At 41.3% G+C, this 21,161-nt stretch overlaps 1 protein-coding gene across 5 annotated transcripts in view; it reads right to left on the reverse strand.

Moving 5' to 3' along the window:
- Positions 1–21,161, reverse strand: part of VPS13B (vacuolar protein sorting 13 homolog B) — a 921,287-nt gene that overhangs the window by 56,881 nt on the left and 843,245 nt on the right. For all 5 annotated transcript variants that reach the window (XM_073330465.1, XM_073330462.1, XM_073330464.1 and 2 more), the window contains exon 43: positions 18,633–18,794. In XM_073330465.1, coding sequence (XP_073186566.1) covers positions 18,633–18,794 — 162 coding nt within the window. The remainder of the gene's footprint in view (positions 1–18,632; positions 18,795–21,161) is intronic.

The following is a 21,161-nucleotide window of genomic DNA, read 5'->3' on the forward strand; positions in this document are numbered from 1 at the left end:
CTTTATGAAAACTGTCTGTGCAAAGTTGAATTGCATTCTGTATTTGGGCATCTGGAGCCTGAAGTCAATGAGAGTTCTGTCATTAATTAATTGGAAGCAGGAGCAGGCCCATAGTGTAATTACTTGCACCAATGAAAAATAAAATCTGTAAATATTATGTCCTGCTATGTTTAAAAAACAATTGAAAAAGGGAGATTGTGAAATCCATAGGTCAGGATTGTTGGCTGAGTGACTGTCCAGATATATTCTTTTGCAATGTCTTAGGACCGCTTTCTACTTTGACCTTTAGGAAGCAGTCACAATAACCGCCTTCTAATAGTTTACAACTCAGTAGCCTGTTCATAATTTGTGGTGTTCTCAGCACAAGATTACATACAAAACAAAAACATCCATACAGTGGGTGGCTTCTGAATCACTCAAGTAATGACTGCTGCATTCTCATTCAAATTACTTCACCATAGAAGAAGGCTTAATGGCTTTAAAAAAATAGTACCTTGAGGCAAAGTGTACTCTATGACATAAAAGGTCCTAGTAGCTTTGATATTTAAATATTAGTTACAGAAAAAGAAAAACAATTGTAGTGGCTGGAACCATTTCAGTTTCTTACAGCAGCAGCTGGGCATTTAAAAACTAAAAGAAACAAGTAAGCTGTTTATTTTGGAGAGACTAGTAGCTGGAAATAACAACAAAATAATGAAAAAAGGTACTACAAAGTCAGTCCCAGTTAGAATATACTCAAAATACATGCCAAATACAGATGCCATACATAAAGATGTAATTAATAATTAGCATTTGCTTGTAACCCCAACTTTAAGATGACTCCTGTCCTGAATAAGCAACTTGTTCACTAACTGAACAGCACCAAGGAATATGCTGTCAGTTGTCATTTTGCAGCCATTAGTTCACAGAATGTTGATTTAGTAATTTTCTGTGTATCACCAAGATTTATGTCCATTTGATTCTATGGTTAAGGAAAAAAAGGTTAAGAAAAGTGAGGAACAGCCTGGTGTATTATCCTTGTAATTACATAGCAACTTTTTCCTCTCAAGCTATATCACTCAAATATTTGTGAATCCTACCATGTGTCATGGAATAACCCAGGCATCTTATTTTAATTTTTACCTAATATACCTGTCTTCATGACTTATTAATATTAGCAGTCTGTATTATACTTCTGTCTATTTTTAAAACCATGTTCATCAGGTTCTTTGGAAAGCAAGACCTGGAATCATTTTCAAAACACGAAGGCCTCTAGTGCTATGTATGTAAAAAGATGGAAATGGAGACTGACGTAATTTTGGAAAATTAAGTAATCAGGAATAAACATTATTTTAGCACAAGCTAATATCTGGAAGGATGTTTAATTAGACACTGGATACATGCTCTGTCCTAATCTTATTAAACTGACCTAAAGGTGTATATGCAGAATAATTGCCAGACAACTCCCTTCACCCACCAAGATATAACCAAACGCTAAGCGTACTTTGGCAACCCGGTTTAAGAATTGAGGGGTTTATAAAAACAGGTAGCTAAGCAGTAGAGAGACATTCTGAGAAAAGAGGTGTTGTGGCTAAAAGAGAAAAGAGGTGTCAGTAGGAACATGATGACCAGAGTTCAAAGATGTTCTGACCAAAGTAATTCTGTAATTCAAAGTTTAGAGCCAATCTAAAATACTTTGCTATATTTATTCAGATGTGGATGAACTTATCATTCTTTTGACTTCTGTGCTCTCTCTCTAGTATCTAATATGTTGATAAATACTGTTTTTTGTTTAGACTGACCTGTACTGGGTATTGGACTATTAATTCTGTAGCCATTACTGGCTGCTGCATCAAAAATAAATGAAACTGATATTGGGGAGGCAGAGTAAGCTGTTTGTGCTAGGTAAGTGGCATAGAGCAGGCTGCATTCGCCCTCCAAATAAGTCCTACAGAAGTGCAAATGAGAGCCGTTGTGGGCATAAAGAAAGCCAAATAACGTAAGGCACAATATGGACATGCTGTTTGAACTGAACTCTTAATTGTGATGGTAAAATTTCTAAAGAGAGAGAATGATCACATAAAATACACTAAACAAGAGTTGGACAATATCACTTGACAAGAGTAGAAATGCTATTGTCCTCGTTTTCGCTCTGGTCTTTCTAATGAAAATTAGAAAATGGTCTTAAAATATTGTATATTATTGGCTAAAACAGTCATATGTCAGTAGGTTGATCAGCACTACTGCAGAGTTCAGAAATCTTTTTGAGCACAACAGGTTATCTCATCACAACATTAAACAAAACAACAGCTCAAATAAACCAAAGAGCTGAAAAGTCAGAGACTAGAAATTTTAAAGATAGTTTATAACATGTTTTTGCTTCCTGACCTCTTTCTGTGTCTTTCCCCTCCTTTTCCTTATCCACCTCCTGGGTATTTCTGCCCTCCTGATGCTCAGGCTATTGGGACTGTCCTCCTTCCTCTAATGCTTTCCTCAGGGCTTTTCTCCCCCTCTCCTCAGAGCTTTCCTTCCCTCCTTTTGCCTTTGATCAAGGATAAGGCTCAAAAGGAGTTTCTAACTACCCATATTTATTCAAAAATAAACATAAAAGCAGCAATGAGATTGTTGCAGTTATCTCAACATTACACTTCTATCCATCTTGGGGAAGGTTTTTGCTTCTGCCTTGTTGGCCAAAGCCACTGACATCTTAAGGAGCAAAAGAAGACCACAACAAGCTGGCTTCACTTCCGGCTGTTCAACGATGGAGCTAATTTTCAGAGTGTGCCAGCTTATTGAGAATTCACAAGAATTCAAGTGCTTCATTCACATTACATTTGTGGTTATCAAGGCCACATCTGACTCTTGACAGGGAGTCATTTTGTCTGATCCTGAAACTCGGCCTTCCCAACAAGCTCTTTAGAATGTTCTTTCTTTTATATGATGATTCCTCAAGCAACTTTCTTGTAAATGGGAAAATAACTGCCTTTGTTCAAATCAGATTAGGCATTAACAAGTATGTGCTGCTGCCCCCAAACTCCTCAGTGTTGTCAGAGACACTAATAAACACATTTTAGGCATTAATTTTGATAAGAACCTTACCAATGTCAATTTTACTGACAACATAGAGCTAGTCATTGAATCAATGGACCAGCTGGTTGTGGCTTTTAAAGCCCTGCATAGCTCAGCTGCAGAAGTTGGCCTGAACATTAATTAGGGTAAAAGTGCAATTATTCTTGTTGTCAATTTCAAACATGTTGCAGGCTCTGGCATCTTAGTGGGTGACCACCCAATCAAGCTTGTCAGTTATTTCACCTACGTCAGTTCTTTTGTCAAGAAAGAACCTGAAGCTCACATGGCAAAAATATCACCAGTAATAGGGTGCCTCATCAAGAAAATGTTAAATAGATAAATAGAGTGATGAAGCTAAGGATACATAATGCTTCAGTGGTCAATATCTGACCTCTGGAATTGAAACATGGCCTCTTACTCTCAAGATTGAAAAGAAATTGAACACCGTTCAGATGAAGTATTTCTGAGTAATCAAAAACATCAAATGGTACAAATTCAAGTCAAATGAAGAGATCAGTTTCCTAATTGAACAGGTCCCACCCTCTCAAATGGTCACCCTCAAACGGTCTGGTCATCTGCTCTGAACGCCTACCAACTTCCCTACAAGAATCATCTTTGGCTTTGACTCAATGACAGCAGGACAGAAAAGACCACATGGAAGACACAAAACAAGATGGTTTCATGGTATCAATGGACACCTGCCCCTCAAAAACATCCTATCCTGTAACATGCCAGATTTGTCTCAAGACAGAAAATCAAGGAGGCACATAATGTGTTCAGTGGCATCTATGCAGTCCAAGCAACAATGTGAGAACTACTCCTATTTACTGCCCCTTTGTCTTCTCTGGACTTCCTATCTTTACCACTTTTCTTCTCAGAGGTTTCTTACAACCCACCTTCCTCCGTTTTCCCTCCACCGCCTCTTCTGTCTCAATTGCTAAGGGTTTTCAGCCAGTAATGAGGGAGATGGGTGAGATTTAGATAAATAAAGCAGTCACATGACAAGGTGTAGAGACCAAGGAAAGGGATGAAAAACATGGCTAAGGAAGGGATATTACCAAAGCAGCTTTGCCCAGCCAGCATGTTCCAGATTGCAAATAGGTACAATTTAATGCTTGTAACAGAGATTGTTAGGCCTGGTCTACACTGGGGGGGGGTGTGTGTGGGAGGGGACTGATCTAAGATATGCAACTTCAGCTATGAGAATAGCGTAGCTGAAGTCGACGTATCTTAGATTGACTTAGAATCACTTACTTTGCGTCCTCGCGGCGTGGGATCGACGGCCACCGCTCCCCTGTCGACTCTGCTTCAGCCTCTTGCCGTAGTAGAGTTCTGGAGTCGACGGCAGAGCGATCGGGGATCAATTTATCGCGTCTACACTAGACATGATAAATCAATCCCGGACAGATCGATCACTACCGGGTAGTGTAGACGTGGCTGATGTATCACAAACCAGATTTTTGCATAACTTGTAGATGCGGTTTATTCTGTTTATTCTGTTCAAGTTTATTCTGTTTCAGTTTATTTAAATTATTTCCCTATTTTCTAGCTTAAGTAACTAAACTTGCTTTTGAAAGATAATTTGACTTATGAGCCATTAGCTGGGATACTTATTGTGAGTCAATCCCAACAGGTAGTAAATGAATTTTTGACCTCTTGTGAGCTGCAGAAGGGAGGTAATGACTTGGTCAGTGGCCTGGGAAAAGGTGTAAATTCCAAGAGGTGTTGCTGATAAAATAAAAGTTGTGGTCCCACAGAAACAGGTGAAAAGTGTAAAGACCAAGAGGAGAGCTGGGTTATAGGGATCTGAAGTAAAAGTAATATTTCTCATTGAAGAACTAAAGCTGAAGAGAAGTAAAATGTAAGGAGTGAATCAAATGCTGCAGCAACAGTCGAACTTCTAACTTAAGAACATAAGTACTACCATACTGATACCAATGAATGGTCCACCTAGCCCAGTATTCTGGCTTCTGATAGAGACCAGTGCCAGGTGCTTCAGAGGAAATGAACAGAACAGATAATCATCAAGTGATCCATCCTGTGGCCCATTCCCAGCTTCTGGCAAACAGAGGCTAGGGACAATTCAGAGAATGGTTTTGCATCCCTGCCCATCCTGGCTAATAGCCATTAATGGACCTATCCTCCATGAACTTATCTAGTTCTTTTTTGAACCATGGTAATAGACTTGGCCTTTACAACATCCTCTGGTAAAGAATTCCACAGGTTGGCTGTGTTTTGTGTGAAGAAATACTTCCTTTTGTTTCTTTCAAACCTGCTGCCTATTAATTTCATTTGGTGACCCCCTAGTTCTTGAGTTATGAGAAGGAGTAAATGACACTTCCTTATTTACTTTCTCCACATCAGTCACGATTTTATAGACCTCTATCATATCCCCCTTAGTTGTCTCTTTTCCAAGTTGAAAAGTCCCAATCTTATTAATCTCTCCTCATATGGAAGCTGGTCCATACCCCTAATCATTTTTGTTGCCCTTTTCTGTATATTTTTCAATTCCAATGTATCTTTTTTGAGATGGGGCAACCAGATCTGCATGCAGTATTCAAGATGTGGGTGTACCACGGATTTACAGAGAGGGAATATGATATTTTCTGTTTTATCTATCCCTTTCCTAGTGGTTCATAACATTCTGTCAAGATTTTTGACTGCCACTGCACATTGAGTAGATATTTTAAAGGAACTATCTACAATGACTTCAAGATCTCTTTCTTGAGTGGTATCACCTAATTTAGAGCCCATCATTTTGTATGTATAGTTAGGATTATTTTTTCCAATGTGCATTACATCGGAAATGCAGATTGACTGTTTTTTCTTTCTTTACGGATCCCACAATACAGCAATAGTTTCTTGTTCGCATCACTGGTGGTGCAAATTACCCAGATAGAGGTGAGGAGAATGGGACCATGGACCCATTAAAGCTGGCCATTGGAGTATAGGCTGAATGTCCCTTAGTGTTGGCTCAGCAGGCACACTCCTCCTGTACACTAAAGAGCTCCAGGAGGCATTGTTTGGCTCCATACAGAATCATAGAACATCAGGGTTGGAAGGGACCTCAGGAGGTCATCTAGTCCAACCCCCTGCTCAAAGCAGGACCAATCCCCAACTAAATCATCCCAATAGAAAGCTTGTAAGGTAAGCTTGGGCCTAGCAGGCTCAATCTAGCCCCACATTTCTAGATTAGAAGAGTGTTAAGAACAAGAAACATTAACAAAATTATGATGATCCATATGTTTCTTGGGTAATAAAAATCCTTACATGTCCAAGATATTATCTGGAAAGTAAATTAAATATAATCTAGTTAAATCATTAATTTGGAATGTGGAATCCCAAGTGGAATTGACAATACACTTCACACTACTTAAACAGTGTAAAAATAAAATAAAGCTTTATTTTGCCTGCTGTTGTTCTGTAAATGGCCTGGGGAGGATTAAGTTAAGTACCAAAGGGTTGTTCAGAGAACCTGTAACATCCCTAAGCAATTAAACAGGAAAATTTCCAGATAGTGACTGATGTTTGAAGTCACAGTTTCTATATGTTTGAACCCACAGAGTACTGTATATCCTCTTACACATTATGGAACATAACCTAGTACCTGAAAAAATGGCAACTTGGAAATAAGTAATGATGAATTATTATTTCGCTGGAGAAGAGGCATAAGTTACATTTTGGCTTCATTTTTTTTTCTTTAGGGAAAGAGGAGGAGGTTCTTAATAGAAGTCTTTCCAAATCTACAAATACCTTTTTTAAAAAGTCATTTATAAAGTTACAGCAGAAGGTCTGTTTTGTGAACACACTATCTAAAGAAGAAAGAAGAAAAGAAACTTTACATTTATTCCAGAATTTAACTGAAAGCGTTACTAAAATTTGTGTAGATAGGTACAATACTTTATATGGTATATTCACTAAAGCATCATGCAAACCATGTGAATGCCAAACCAAAATTATATAGTAACAGTCATTTAAATTATATGTAGCTCATTGAGGAATATTAAACTATTTTAATGAAAAATATACACATATTACCAATAATCAATGGCCCGACTGTTCTCTCCTTGAAGTCAATGCAAAATATCCACAGATTTCAGTGATCATGTGATCAAGTCCTTACATGCAGACTGCATCAATGCAACCTTATGGTTGATATTATAAATGCATAATGGAAAAGAAATTCAAAGTTGTAGTTCTTATTTATCAACATTTGAAAGTATTCTAGAACTACATAAACTGCTAACCTGCCTAGCAATTCAGGTTCAAGACATTATGTTGCCATACAGATCAACAGAATTTGAGATCCATCCCTACCTATCCATGCCCAGTGCTAAACACAGGTTCATATCACAGTGCTTGATTGCCTGGTTTACTGTAACCTCCTTGTTTTTCATAGGTCTTAAGGGCAGAAGGGAACATTATGACCATTTAGTCTGACCGGTTGCATAACATAGACCATAGAACTTCAACCCTGTGATTCCTGCATCAGTCCCATAACTTCTGGATTACTAGACCATGTAATCTTTTAGAACAACGTTCAATGTTGATTTAAAAACATCAAAATGAGAGCCAACCCATCATTTCTCAAGGTAAGCTGCTCCAACAGTTAATCACACTCACTGTTACAAATATGTGCCTTGTTTCCAGTTTAGAATTTATCTAGCTTCAAGATTTAGTCACTGGACCTTGGTATGCCTTTGTCTGCTAACTTACAGAACTCCTACTATCAGAAATCTCCCCATGTAGGTACTTACAGATTCTTTATCCATCCTGATTCTCAGCTCATCCTTTCTTTAACATGTGCAACATGTTGCAGCTAAAAACAAAACAAAAAAACCCCTTCCTTTCCTACAGCTTTTACCATGTCACCCCCTCCTAGAATCCCTCTCACTTATTCCCCATCTCTTCCACATCAAACTCTTCATTCTCACTTTCAGGGTGCTGCAAAATTACACCTACACTCAGGCTATTTCTGTCTACTCCTAGTCTCATACCCTATTCTCTGCACCCTCTTCTTGCCTTGTTGTTCCTCCTTGTCTTGTTCCATCACTCAAACCTTCATACCCTTTTTTATGCTGCTCCCGATGCTTGGAAAAACCTTCTGCTTTTAGCACACCAAGTGTCCCCCTTCTCTAATTCAAAGCCTTTCTCAAAACCCACTTTTTTTAGCTAGCTTTACACGCTGCCCTCTTCTCTTGTGCTAGCTATTCCTTACTCTATGCCCAACCTTATTATCAAATTTAAATAACAATAAGACATCAAAAAGAAAAGGAGTACTTGTGGCACCTTAGAGACTAACAAATTTATTTGAGCATAAGCTTTCGTGAGCTACAGCTCACTTCATCGGATGTATTCAGTGGAAAATACAGTTGAGTGATTTATATACACAGAGAACATGAAACAAAGGGTGTTACCATACACACTGTAACGAGAGTGATCAGGTAAGGTGAGCTATTACCAGCAGGAGAGCAGGGGGGAAAAAACCTTTTGTAGTGATAATCAAGGTGGGGCATTTCCAGCAGTTGACAAGAACATCTGAGGAACGGGGGTGGGGTGGGGTGAACAGGGATTAAACATGTGGAAATAGTTTTACTTTGTGTAATGACCCATCCACTCCCAGTCTTTATTCAAGCCTAATGTAATGGTGTCCAGTTTGCAAATTAATTCCAATTCAGCAGTCTCTCGTTGGAGTCTGTTTTTGAAGTTTTTTTGTTGAAGAACAAACTTAGAACAATGCTTCCTCAGCTCTCGTCCCCTAATGCCCCTACTCTACTTGTGCTACACTGATGACATCTTCATCATCTGGAAAAGAAGCCCTTGAGGAATTCCATCATGATTTCAACAAATTCCATCCCACCATCAACCTCAGCCTGGACCAGTCCACACAAGAGATCCACTTCCTGGACACTATGTTGCTAATAAGCGATGGTCACATAAACACCACCCTATACCGGAAACCTACTGACCGCTATGCCTACCTACATGCCTTCAGCTTTCATCCAGACCACACCACACGATCCATTGTCTACAGCCAAGCTCTACGATTCAACCGCATTTGCTCCAACCCCTCAGACAGAGACAAACACCTACAAGATCTCTATCAAGCGTTCTTACAATTACAATACCCACGTGCTGAAGTGAAGAAACAGACTGACAGAGCCAGAAGAGTACCCAGAAGTCACCTACCACAGGACAGGCCCAACAAAGAAAATAACAGAACGCCACTAGACATCACCTTCAGCCATCAACTAAAACCTCTCCAACGCATCATCAAGGATCTACAACCTATCCTGAAGGACGACCCACCACTCTCACAGATCTAGGGAGACAGGCCAGTCCTTGCTTACAGACAGCCCCCGAACCTGAAGCAATTACTCACCTCCAACCACACACCACACAACAGAACCACTAACCCAGGAACCTATCCTTGCAACAAAGCCCGTTGCCAACTGTGTCCACATATCTATTCAGGGGACACCATCATAGGGCCTAATAACATCAGCCATACTATCAGAGGCTTGTTCACCTGCACATCTACCAATGGGATATATGCCATCATGTGCCAGCAATGCCTCTCTGCCATGTACATTGGTCAAACTGGACAGTCTCTACGTAAAAGAATAAATGGACACAAATCAGACGTCAAGAACTATAACATTCAAAAACCAGTCGGAGAACACTTCAATCTCTTTGGTCACTCGATTACAGACCTAAAAGTTGCAATTCTTCAACAAAAAAAATTCAAAAACAGACTCCAATGAGAGACTGCTGAATTGGAATTAATTTGCAAACTGGAGACCATTACATTAGGTTTGAATAGAGACTGGGAGTGGATGGGTCATTACACAAAGTAAAACTATTTCCTCATGTTTATTCCCCCCCTCCACACCCCCTCTGTTCCTCAGATATTCTTGTCAACTGCTGGAAATGGCCCACCTTGATTATCACTAAAAAAGGTTTTTTCTCTCCCGCTCTCCTGCTGGTAATAGCTCACCTTAACTGATCACTCTCTTGTTACAGTGTGTATAGTAACACCCATTGTTTCATGTTCTCTATGTATATAAATCTCCCCACTGTATTTTCCACTGAACGCATCTGATGAAGTGAGCTGTAGCTCACGAAAGCTTATGCTCAAATAAATTTGTTCGTCTCTAAGGTCCCACAAGTACTCCTTTTCTTTTTGCGGATACAGACTAACACGGCTGCTACTCTGAAACCTGAAATAAAACATCAGTAATTACAGCTTCAGATGCAACATAATATTAATCTACATTTTCATTTTTATAAAACTTGCCTCATCCTTCTCTGTCCAATCCTATGTCTGGTGTCATCATTTCCTTTGTTTGTCTAACTTAGCCTGAATGTGCAAACATTTATACATAACGAGCACTCCTAATGAATTGAATAGGACTGCTCACATGTGTAACTACTTATGTAAATTAGTGCTTGTAGAATCAGGGCTTCAGATGGTAAACTCTTTCTGATAGAGATTGTCTCCCCCTCCCCCATTCCAATGCCATATAAACTTACTGATCTCTCTCAAATAACAACCACCATTAATAATATGGGCAGGGGAGGCATGTGTCAGTCTCAGGACTGCTAAAGCCTAACATTGTAGCTTTACAGACAGACATCAAGAGGGACTGAGTGTGCTGTGTTTGGAATCGGCTCCATTTTGAAGTGAGGAAGAAAAGAAAAACAGAGATATACTTAGCTAAACCGAACTATGGCTTACGAAAGGTGAAGAACATATGGGGCATGTTCTGATCTCTGTCAAATTAACAAAACACTGGATTAATTCTACTGAATTCAATAGAGTTTCATTAGATTTGAACCAGTGTAACTAACATTAAAATCCAATCCATTGTCTTTAGCAGTAGATTCATAATATGGAAAGAAAGTGAGAGGAGTGTTAAGTATTAAAAATAAATGGTTAAGCTAAGTTGATAATAAGCAATTGATACTAGGGATAGGCAACCTGGCCCAAACTTCAAATTATACCAGAAATTTGGAAAAAATCCCTTTCTTCACATTAATTTATCATGGGCCCCCACTGAAGTTTGCTTTTTTAATTTGGTTGCACTCAAACAATCAGTATCCCCTTGCCTTGTGCAGTGCTGAGAAAGAGTATGTTATAGACAGTTTTGGGTGGTTACTGGCAAACAGTTTTCAGGGAAGCAATTCAGGGAATCTAATATAACCACAGGGGTTTTACACTTGTGAAAGCAGTGAGTTCCTTGGTCAGTCTACTGTCTTGCAATACAGAATTCCATAACTATGAGCCAGCTGCTGAGAAGAACCTATCCTCTGTGCTTATGATAAATACCATATGCTCCAGTATTCCTAAGGAACACGGCTGTCTTGGCTGTCTTGGAGACAAATGGGGCTTCTGAGATAACTGGGGCCTATCCCAGTAATGGGCTTGAAGATCAAGATAAGGACCTTGAAGTAGATCCAGTGTAGTATGTAGAGCCACTGCAGAAATGTAGTGGCCCATCCCTTTTCCTGACCCCTAACAGACCTCTTACTTTCACTAACATCCACATCGGATCTAACAAGGTTTGGCAATCTTTGCTAGGATTTCTGACAGCTTCATAATACACAGCTTTTGTAAATGGAAATGCCTCATCAATCTATTAAATTCTCTGTCAACAAGCATGTGGACAAGTGTAGTACAGTCTATATAGTGTACTTGGACTTTCAGAAAGCCTTAGACTAGGTCCATCACCAAAGGCTCTTAAGCAAATTAAGCAATCATATGATTGGAGGGAAGGTCGTCTCATGGATCAGTAACTGGATAGGGAATAAATGGTCAGTTTTCACAATGTTGAGACATAAATAGCAGGGTCCCCCAAAGATCTGTGCTAGAACCTGTGCTGTTCAACATATTCATTCATAAACAATCTAGAAAAAGAGGTGAACAGTAAGGTGGCAAAATTTATAGTCGATACAAAATTACTCAAGACAATTAAGTCCAAAGCTGACTGCGAAGAGTTACAAAGGGATCTCACTAAAGTGGGTGACTGTAATGGGGTTCTCAGTTGGCCGAGGGGCCAAGCGGTTAGCATCCATTCAGTTACAGCAACCACCCACTCCACCAGGCTCTGATCCAGGGCCCTAGGAAGGTTAGCAGTGTTCAGCCTCCAGGAGGGGCCCTCTGACCTACCTTTAGGGTGACCAGGTGTCCAGTTTTTGACTGGAACACCTGGTCAAAAAGGGACCCTGGTGGCTCTGGTCAGCACCGCCGACTGGCCTGTTAAAAGTCCGGTCAGCGGTGCTGCGCTGCTGAGGCAGGCTAGTCCCTACCTGTCCAGGGTGGCACCATGCTGCACCCTAGAAGTGGCCAGCAGGTCCGGCTCCTAGGTGGTGGGGCCACGGGGCTCCAGGTGCTGCTCCCACCCCGAGAACTGGCCCCACATTCCCATTGGGTGGTTCCCAGCCAGTGGGAGTGAGGGTGGGGAGTTTGGTGTTGCCTCCAGGCTAGAGCAGTGCATGGAGCCTCCTGGCCCACCCTGCCTAGGAGCTGAACCTGCTGGTTGTTCACTGTTTCCGGGCATGTGCAGCGCAGTGACAGCACAGGTGCGTGAAGTAGGGGTGCAGGGGGTGCTTCCTGCGCCTATGCCCTGCTCCTGGCCCTCCGCCCCCCAACCCCTCCCCTCACCTCACCTGGGGGTGGGGTTCGGGTCCTGGCTGCTGGCCCCCAAGCCCTGCACCGGTCCCACCCCCACACCCAGGCCTCTGCTCCTGGGACCATGGCTGCTGCCCCCATGCCCGGGGCCCTGCGCCTGGCCCCATGGCCGGGGCTCTGCTCCTGGCCCCGCACTAGGTGCCAGGACAGGCAGGCAGCCTGCCTTAGCCTCCCCGTTGTGCCGCTGACCGGGAGCCGCCCAAGGTAAGTCCATGCCCCAACTTCAAGCCCCAACCCCCTGCACCAGCCCTCCCCAACCCAGAGCCCCCTCTTGCACCCCAAAACCCTCATCCCCAGCCCCACCCCAGAGCCAGCACCCCCAGCCCAGAGCCATCACCCTCTCCCACACCCCAGTATCCTGCCTGAACCTGCAGTCCCCTCCCACATTCCAAATCCCTTGACCCCACTCCCCAGCTGGAAGCCCCCTCCAAAACCCAAATCCCTCATTCCCCAGCCCCACCCCAGAGTCTGCACCCTCAGCAGGAATCCTCACTCCCTCCCACACCCCAACTCCCTGCCCCAGCCCAGAGCCCGCTCCCCGCACCCTGAACCCCTCATTTCTGGCCCCACCCAAGTGAAAGTGAGTGAGGGTGGGGGAAAGCGAGCCACTGCGGGAGGGGGAATGTAGTGAGCAGGAGGCAGGGCCTCGGGGAAGGGGCGGGACTAAGGTGTTTGGTTTTGTGCGACAAGAAAGTTGGCAACCCTAGCTACCTTCCCTGTGTCGCTTCCTTCTCTCAGCTTCTGGTCCCAGATAAGAAGAAAGGAAAAAGGAAAACAACCTGCCACCCCAGCTGAACTCCACATACAGTCCTGTTCCTTCAGGGAGACTTCTCCAGCCCCTTTTGAAGGAGCCTTCACGGTACATCTGCACTCCTCCCCATCCACCCCCTTCTGCACTGGGTGACTTTCTTTTCCACTCTGTCTCCAGCTGGAGCATTTTCTGCCAGGTTGGAGGGGTGGAGCTAGCTGGGCCTGGAATAGTCCTTTAACCCCTTCCATCCCAGTGTGGGGTTTCTATAGAATGACAAAATGGCAGATGAAATTCAGTGTTGATAAGTGCAAAGCAATGCACATTAGAAAAAATAATCCCAACTTTACATTCAAAATGATGGGGTTTAAATTAGCTAATACCACTCAAGGAAGAAATTTTGGAGTCATTGTGGATAGTTCTCTGAAAACATACACTCAACATGCAGCAGCAGTCAAAAAGCTAACAGAATGTTAGAAACCATTAGGAAAGGGATACAAAATAGGACAGAAAATATCATAATGCTACTATATAAATTCATAGTATGCCCACACCTTGAATACTGTGTGCAGTTCTGGTTATCCGATCTCAAAAAAAAGATATATTAGAACTGGAAAAAGTACAGAGAAGGGCAACAACAATGATTAGTTATATGGAAAAGCTTCCATATGAGGAGAAATTAAAAAGACTGGGACTGTTCAGGTTACAAAAAACGATGACTAGGGAGGACATGATAGAGGTCTATAAAAGCATGACTGGTGTGGAGAAAGTGAGTAAGGAAGCGTTATTTACCCCTTCACATAACACAAAAACCAGGATCACCCAATGAAAGTAACAGTCAACAGGTTTAAAACAAACAAAAGGAAGTGCTTCTTCACACAACACAAAGTCATGGGAAGGTCAAAAGTATAACTGGATTCAAAAAGGATTTGGCTAAGTTCATGGAGGATAGGTCTATCAATAGCTGTTAGCCAATATGGTCAGAGACACAACCCCATGCTCCAAGTTCCATAAATCTCCAACTGCCAGAAGTGGGACTGGACGACAGCGGTTGGACCACTCAAAATTGCACTGTTCTGTTCTTTCTCTGTGAAGCATTTGGCACTGGCCACTACCAGAAGACAGATTACTGGGCTAGACTGGTCTGACCCAGTATGGCCGTTTTTATGAGTTCTGAACTTCCCCAAAGTTAGAGAGGGACAATACATTTGGGAATGCCTTGGACCCAAGAAAGGTCAAGAACTCATGAAATTTGAAGAAAATGACTGGCTGGAGCCCAGCAGAAACAGTGTCAGACATAAGACTTTCCAATGAAATATTTATTAACCAAGTTAGAAAGGCTTGTAGGAAGCAGAGAGTAAACTGAAGGGCAGAGGAAGAGAAGTGTTAGGTTGACTGAAATGTAGAGGGGTTGGACTAGGAGAAGAAATGGAGAGGAGGAAGGATTTCTCAGAATGTTTGGATAGATTAAGATAAACTTGCTTACTTATCAAGGCCAAACCTTTTGAGAGTAATCACCAATAACTGATAATCTGAAATGCCATACCAATGCATTTTTATATTAAAAGGTTAAATAATTTTTAACTATAATCCACTGTAGCACCCTTAATCCAGTAACATTCATTCAGAACTAAAATGAAACACTTGCAATGTTTTATGTATATGCCTCTATATTAAACAACATGTATTACACACTTATTTCGTTTATTTTTGTTCAATATTTTGACTAGCCAATTACAATATCTCTTCCTAGTTTTAATTAGCAAAAGAAAAATGGGGAATTTTATTGGTATGAATGTAAAAGAAATACAATCCTTTTAAAACTATTTATTTTCATTTAACTGAACTGCCTTGCCATACTAAAAAAACATTTTTATAAAGGTTAAATAAAGTATTTCATGGCAACCGCTGCTGCTTAGTGCCTGTGTAACAAGAAACATGAGCCAGCCAAAGTTGTGCAAGTTGGTTTTCTTTCCCAGTAAGAGAATGTGGTATCTAAGACCTTGTCCTAACTCATTTTATCCCCAAGTGTAAGTCAAGTATGAACTAATGCCTGGAGGGAAGTCCCTGACTCCAAAAGTATGGATTATTTCATATTTATCTTACAATCTGCTCTCAGAGTTCTTAAAATTCACTAACTTGGCAAGTCAGGAATTATCATGAGAAATGAAATAATTTCATAACTATGAAGTCATCTAGCATTCCATGAATCTGACACTCACAGGGCTTGTCCAGGCTTGGGCATTATTCTGATCTTTAAATAATAGGTTGTTCAATATCCAATTCAGCCTTGAACAGTTAGAAAAGTGCCACAACATTATAGGCACAACATGAAGCCTTAATCAAGTTGCTGTTTTCAGTACAAACAGACTTGAGTTAATATCTCACTTAAAAAAAACATTTTACACATGACGACATTTGCAATATTCCTAATAAACATGGTTTGCGTGACCTAAAATGTCAAAATATTATGTTGACAGTTAAGATGAACCATCTTTCTAATGCAAATGGCATTTACAATGATTGCTGTCTAAAATTAATCACATGAACTAAACTTACATTTGGATGCAAAGGTTCTGAACATTTTTTGAAGAAAATTAGCTTATAATTGAATAGTGTATGGAAAACCTGTGCTTCCATGCATCATCAGTGAAGCTGCCTCAGTCCCCAGTTTCAATCCCTAAATTTGCTGTCATGGGAAAGGCAGTGAAAATGTTAACAGAACAAGAACATTCCAGAGACTATTGCAGCGGGTTGATATAGGTTCAGCATAACAATCTAGTGTCAGCCCAGGAAATGCTAAAAGCCTCTAAAATTTGGTGCCACCCTTGTATTGTTGACCTTTTTGTTCTGGTGGACACTAGCTCAAAGAACTAGGGATTGCTGTCCTGTTCTTACATTAACCCTGCTCTCCTCAGTGAGATCTCTAGCTCCGTCTTGGTCCGCTTTTCCTTGTCCCTCTTCTTCAAGACCTGCCTTTTCTTTCCATTCCTTTTCCTTCTGCCAGCTGTGCATTGTTTCTTACTCACATGTAGCTGGTGCACAATGCAGTGCCTCACCTAAGGTGGCTGGCAGAACTATAGAAGATAAATGTTAAGCCCTGCCTGGCTTTCTCTCCAAAATGTTGCCTCTCAAACTGCAGATTTTGGGTGTCTGTTGGTTAATAATTTAATGTACATTAATTAAATCTTGAAGTAATCTAATTTCTTAGGATCCAGTTCTGCCATCTGCACTCAGGTTGCGTAGTACCTTACTCCACAAGTAGACTAATTGAAAACTATGGGATTACCCACAAAACAAGCTACTACTCAGTGTGAGGGTAGAAGAATTTGACCCTTAGATTGTAAACTCTCTGGGGAAAGGACCATGCCAACCTATGTGTTTGTAAATATCCTAGCATAACACAGCCCTGATCTTGATTATTACTGTGTAGACCTTCAGAATTTTGAAGATGTTGGCTTTATGGTTGGCTTTACAGCCACACACTGTAATAGAAAATTCCCCACTCTGTGCCTATTCCTGCTCTCAATGAAGTCAATGGCAAAACTCCCATTGTCTTCACTGATGAAGGGTTGGGGCTTTAATGTTGCCATTATTTACCAAACATCATTCTGTTAACCCAAAAAGGATTTGTGTATGGGCACCAGCTAGGAAAACTATTTTTCACAATGTCCGCCCTTTCTCTTGGTATTTACATCCACCCCTCAAAATAAATAAACCAAACCAAACCTCTGGCCTCTGCCAGAGGAGTTGAAAGAAGGAAACTGTATAGCAGCAGCAGCTAATAGGAGGATGAGAGACAAAGTAGATCCTGTTGTACATAGTCCTGTATTGCAAGTTGTCCAAGGTAACAAAGGTGCTGCTCTGTTCATTATATATAATTGTTTATAAAAATAAGCATAAGTTAAAGACAGAAAGACTAGTACAAACTGGATAGTTCAGGTTAAAAAAAATGCAATGAGGGGGTCTTCAAGGTTCCTGATAATGTCATAGATTGGCATGCCAATGATCTGAAAGATTCTAGAAATGGGAGGAAATGTTCATAATTGAAATAATCAAAATGTGTTTTATCTGTTGATTTTAATGGCCAATTAGAAAAACGAAACAGAATTTGTAGTGCACGGTGGCAGGGTTCGCATAGCCACTTCGTGCATGGCAGGCTAGAGCACTAGATTTATATCCGGCTTGCTGCACATTACCAGACGAGATAGAAAAGCTCTAACATTATCTTATCCCTTCTTGGGCCCAAGATGTCCCCTTATTAGCACAACAGGCCTCTCCCCCACGTTAATGTATGCCTATACAATCTCCAACTTCTTTGAAGGTTAATTCAGCCTTGAAATCAATAGCTGTTAGCCAATATTCCGCTGATTGGAGTGGCATCTGCAACAACTTACTCTAGGGCTGAGTTTGGTCCACAAAAGTTACAAAGTCAACGTAAGGTATGCTTGTGTTGCACACCCACTGACTGCCACTTCGGCAAAAGTTACAGTCAGTTTGCCACTTACATCTGTTTCCTAATCAACATAAACCTTATCACCTCTGAATTTGACTTATAGATCTCAGCCACATCTATTATAATTGCCCCCCTAAACATTACCTTCTCTTACACATCAGGATCAAAATTTTCAAGGTGCCCAAGGGAATTAGGCACCCAGTTTCCACTGAATTTCTCTTTGGTTTCTTTAAAAATCCAAGCCCAGATGTTTGGCTCCAGAAATACAGATTGACAAACAGGGTGGAAATAGGCTTTTTAATGGTATATGGCCTCCTCTCAGGAAGAGTTGTGTGAACACCACATGAAGAACAGATCCCAAAAAACTATGCACTGAGAATATCAATTTTAAGAACCTGGCAAATTAATTTTTTTGCTTTGGTTCAGAAGCTTGAATTTTTATGAACATGATTTTTCTTTGGGAAGGGTGTGTGCATGTCCAGTTCCAAATCTGAATCACGTGTAAACACTTCTGGATTTCCTCATCCCTTTATTTATCTCTTATGTCTGATGTAGCTTCAGTATGAGGCTCCTGATGGAATTGGAAAGCTAAAGATAGCTGAGCACATGAATAAAAACATAGAATCAATGAATAAAACCCCCAGCCAATTTTAACAATTGCTGCATTTGTAATGCTGTTTCTGACATACCTGTGGGGACTTGTGAGAGCGCCAGCTGTACTGGTGACTGTGGAGGCTAGCCAGCAAAACATTTTCGTCAGTATCCACCTGGCCAAACCGCAGTGTCTCCTGTGTGTCATTACAGATCACAAAATGGCTAAAGACCAACTCCTCTGCCTCCGGGCATTGGTTCTGAAAGAAAAAGAATATGAAAGCCAACAAGCATCAGCTTAATTGCAAGATGTTTGGCAGCTGTCTGCCCAGTGGCGATAGTTACAACACAGAAATGCTGTAAGATCTGTTGTCATTAGCTTTGGTTACAAAGTATTCTATATTGCCAGTGTAAGCACAAACAAGTGCCGGGGTCTAAAATGTGTGTCCCAAGAATGTATTTTGATTTTTGCTCTTCTACTGTAAATCATAACCATTCAAAGCTAGAAGGAAAATGAAATCTCCCAACTTTTAGAAATGACTAGTGCAAAATTAACATATGTTGGAAATAATGCGCTCTGTGGTGCAGATATGCATTAGAGGCTGAATATAAACCAATGCTATTGTTCTTCCAAGCTTGAGAAAGATCTGCAAGGCCATCAGGGCACATGTCCTGCTCCTCAGGTTCTTCTTTTACTTTGAAATGCTGCTGCGGAACATTCTGGAGCAAATCTTTCCTCCCAGAAGTCTTTCTCTTGTGATGCTGCAACACTTCAAAGTAGCAGGACAGCTAGGGCTGCAACTTGGGGACTAGTTCCACAAATCCACAGGGATTTTTTGAAAATACATCATGCAATTTAATGGTTCAACATGCAAAATATTAAACTGCCTCATGCATTTTCATAACACCATTTTAACTTGGTAGAAATACTCCCTGCTCAATGTAGCAGTCCCTCCCTCACTCTTTGTATCTGGCTCCTTTTCAGTTCTGAGGTATCACAGCAGAGCAAAGAGCATTCTGGGCATCTTTCCACCACTTATTCTATTTGCATGATGGGACTCCATGACAGTTAATATAAATTATCAGGCCACAGGGCTTTACTCACGCCTTCAGGCACAAACTGCAATCTCCTGCACCAGGAGAGGCATTCACTGCCGCAGGAGAATTGGAGGCAATACTGCAGCCCTCCCACAGGGAGGGTTTTGTCAGGATGGAGCCGCTGAAAAGTATGCTCAAAGGTTGCATAGCAACTCTGCCAATGGAAACTGCCTGGGGGATGTGATGAGTACCATAGCCTTCCCACTCCCTCCTATACCCTCACCCACTTTCTGCGTGGCTCTCACAATTATGCCAAATTGGTCCCTTGTACAGGTTGCAAGTGGCTAGTGCCACTGTCTTTTTGCAGGCAAACTTTCTGCAACTGGGATCCTGGAGCTTGAGACTGGTCAGGGCGCATTGTTTAGCTCAGCTGAAACAAGGTGTAACTTAACTAAGTAATCCTTTCAGCCCTTAAATGGCAGGTTTCTGTAACGCAGTGCTCTCAAACATTTTCACAGAGAAATCATCTCACAAATTCCTCTCCTGCAACCCCATCACCATTGTGCCAACTCTCTCCTTTTCCACTTGCTATCACATAACACCCTTGTGGCAAATGGAGCAGTTGCTTACATGAGGAAGTAATACTAGAATACTATTTATGCAATTTTATATAGATAGCATATATAAATTATCACAATATTTACTTTTGGTTTTCATTTATTTTCCACCCATCTTTCCCTGCACATGCGTCTCTATCATTGCTCTCTTCTTCTCTCTCTCTCTGTTGCTTGGTTGCCTTTTCCCCTCAACATATTGTCCAGTTGCTCCATTCCCATCTCTCCTTCCTAGGATATTTTTCTCCTGCTGGCAGGCAGCTCCAGGCTCACAGGTAGCTTCAGTCTTTGAGAGCTACTTCTATTTCCTCTACTCCCCGTCTTATGTAGCGGAGTTCCCTCCCTAGTAGAAAAAGTGAGGTTGGCTCCTACTATAGCTACTTTCACAAGCTTCCCAAGATCTCTGACAACGATGTGTCTGGAAACCTGAAAAAGCATCTGGAAGCAAGGAAGAAAGCCAGGAACATATGACCAGACAGCTCTCTACAGACCGCTAATGGTCCATGAACACAGTTTGGTACCTGCTATTGTCACAATAGTAAGAAAAACAGTGGGGGACAGATTTTTAGAAAGTTAGGTGTGCAAGATGTGTGCCAAATTTAAACCTAAATTATGCCAAATTGTGCCCTTGGATGTGAGTGCCTGGCTATTATTGAATTCAGTGTGAGCTTTGTGTGCAAATCAAAAGGTAAAATTTAGCCCCTGTGGTGACTGCATGTACAATTTAGGTAACTTAGCATGAAAATGACTAATTAAGTGCATTTGTGTACTACATTATCTGGTTTGTGAGAGCAATTAAGTGTATAACTGGACACCTAACTTCTGAAAATCTGGCCCTTTGTCATGAATTTCTCTTCATTATGCTGCATATCTTCCCTGAATAGTCAGTCAACTAAGCTAACATTAGTCAAAGTCTCCCTTTTTGTAAGGAGTAAAACTCATTATAGAGCATCTGTATTCATTGTATTCAGCAGC

This window comes from Lepidochelys kempii, chromosome 2, assembly GCF_965140265.1.
Source record: "Lepidochelys kempii isolate rLepKem1 chromosome 2, rLepKem1.hap2, whole genome shotgun sequence".
NCBI lineage: Eukaryota > Metazoa > Chordata > Testudines > Cheloniidae > Lepidochelys > Lepidochelys kempii.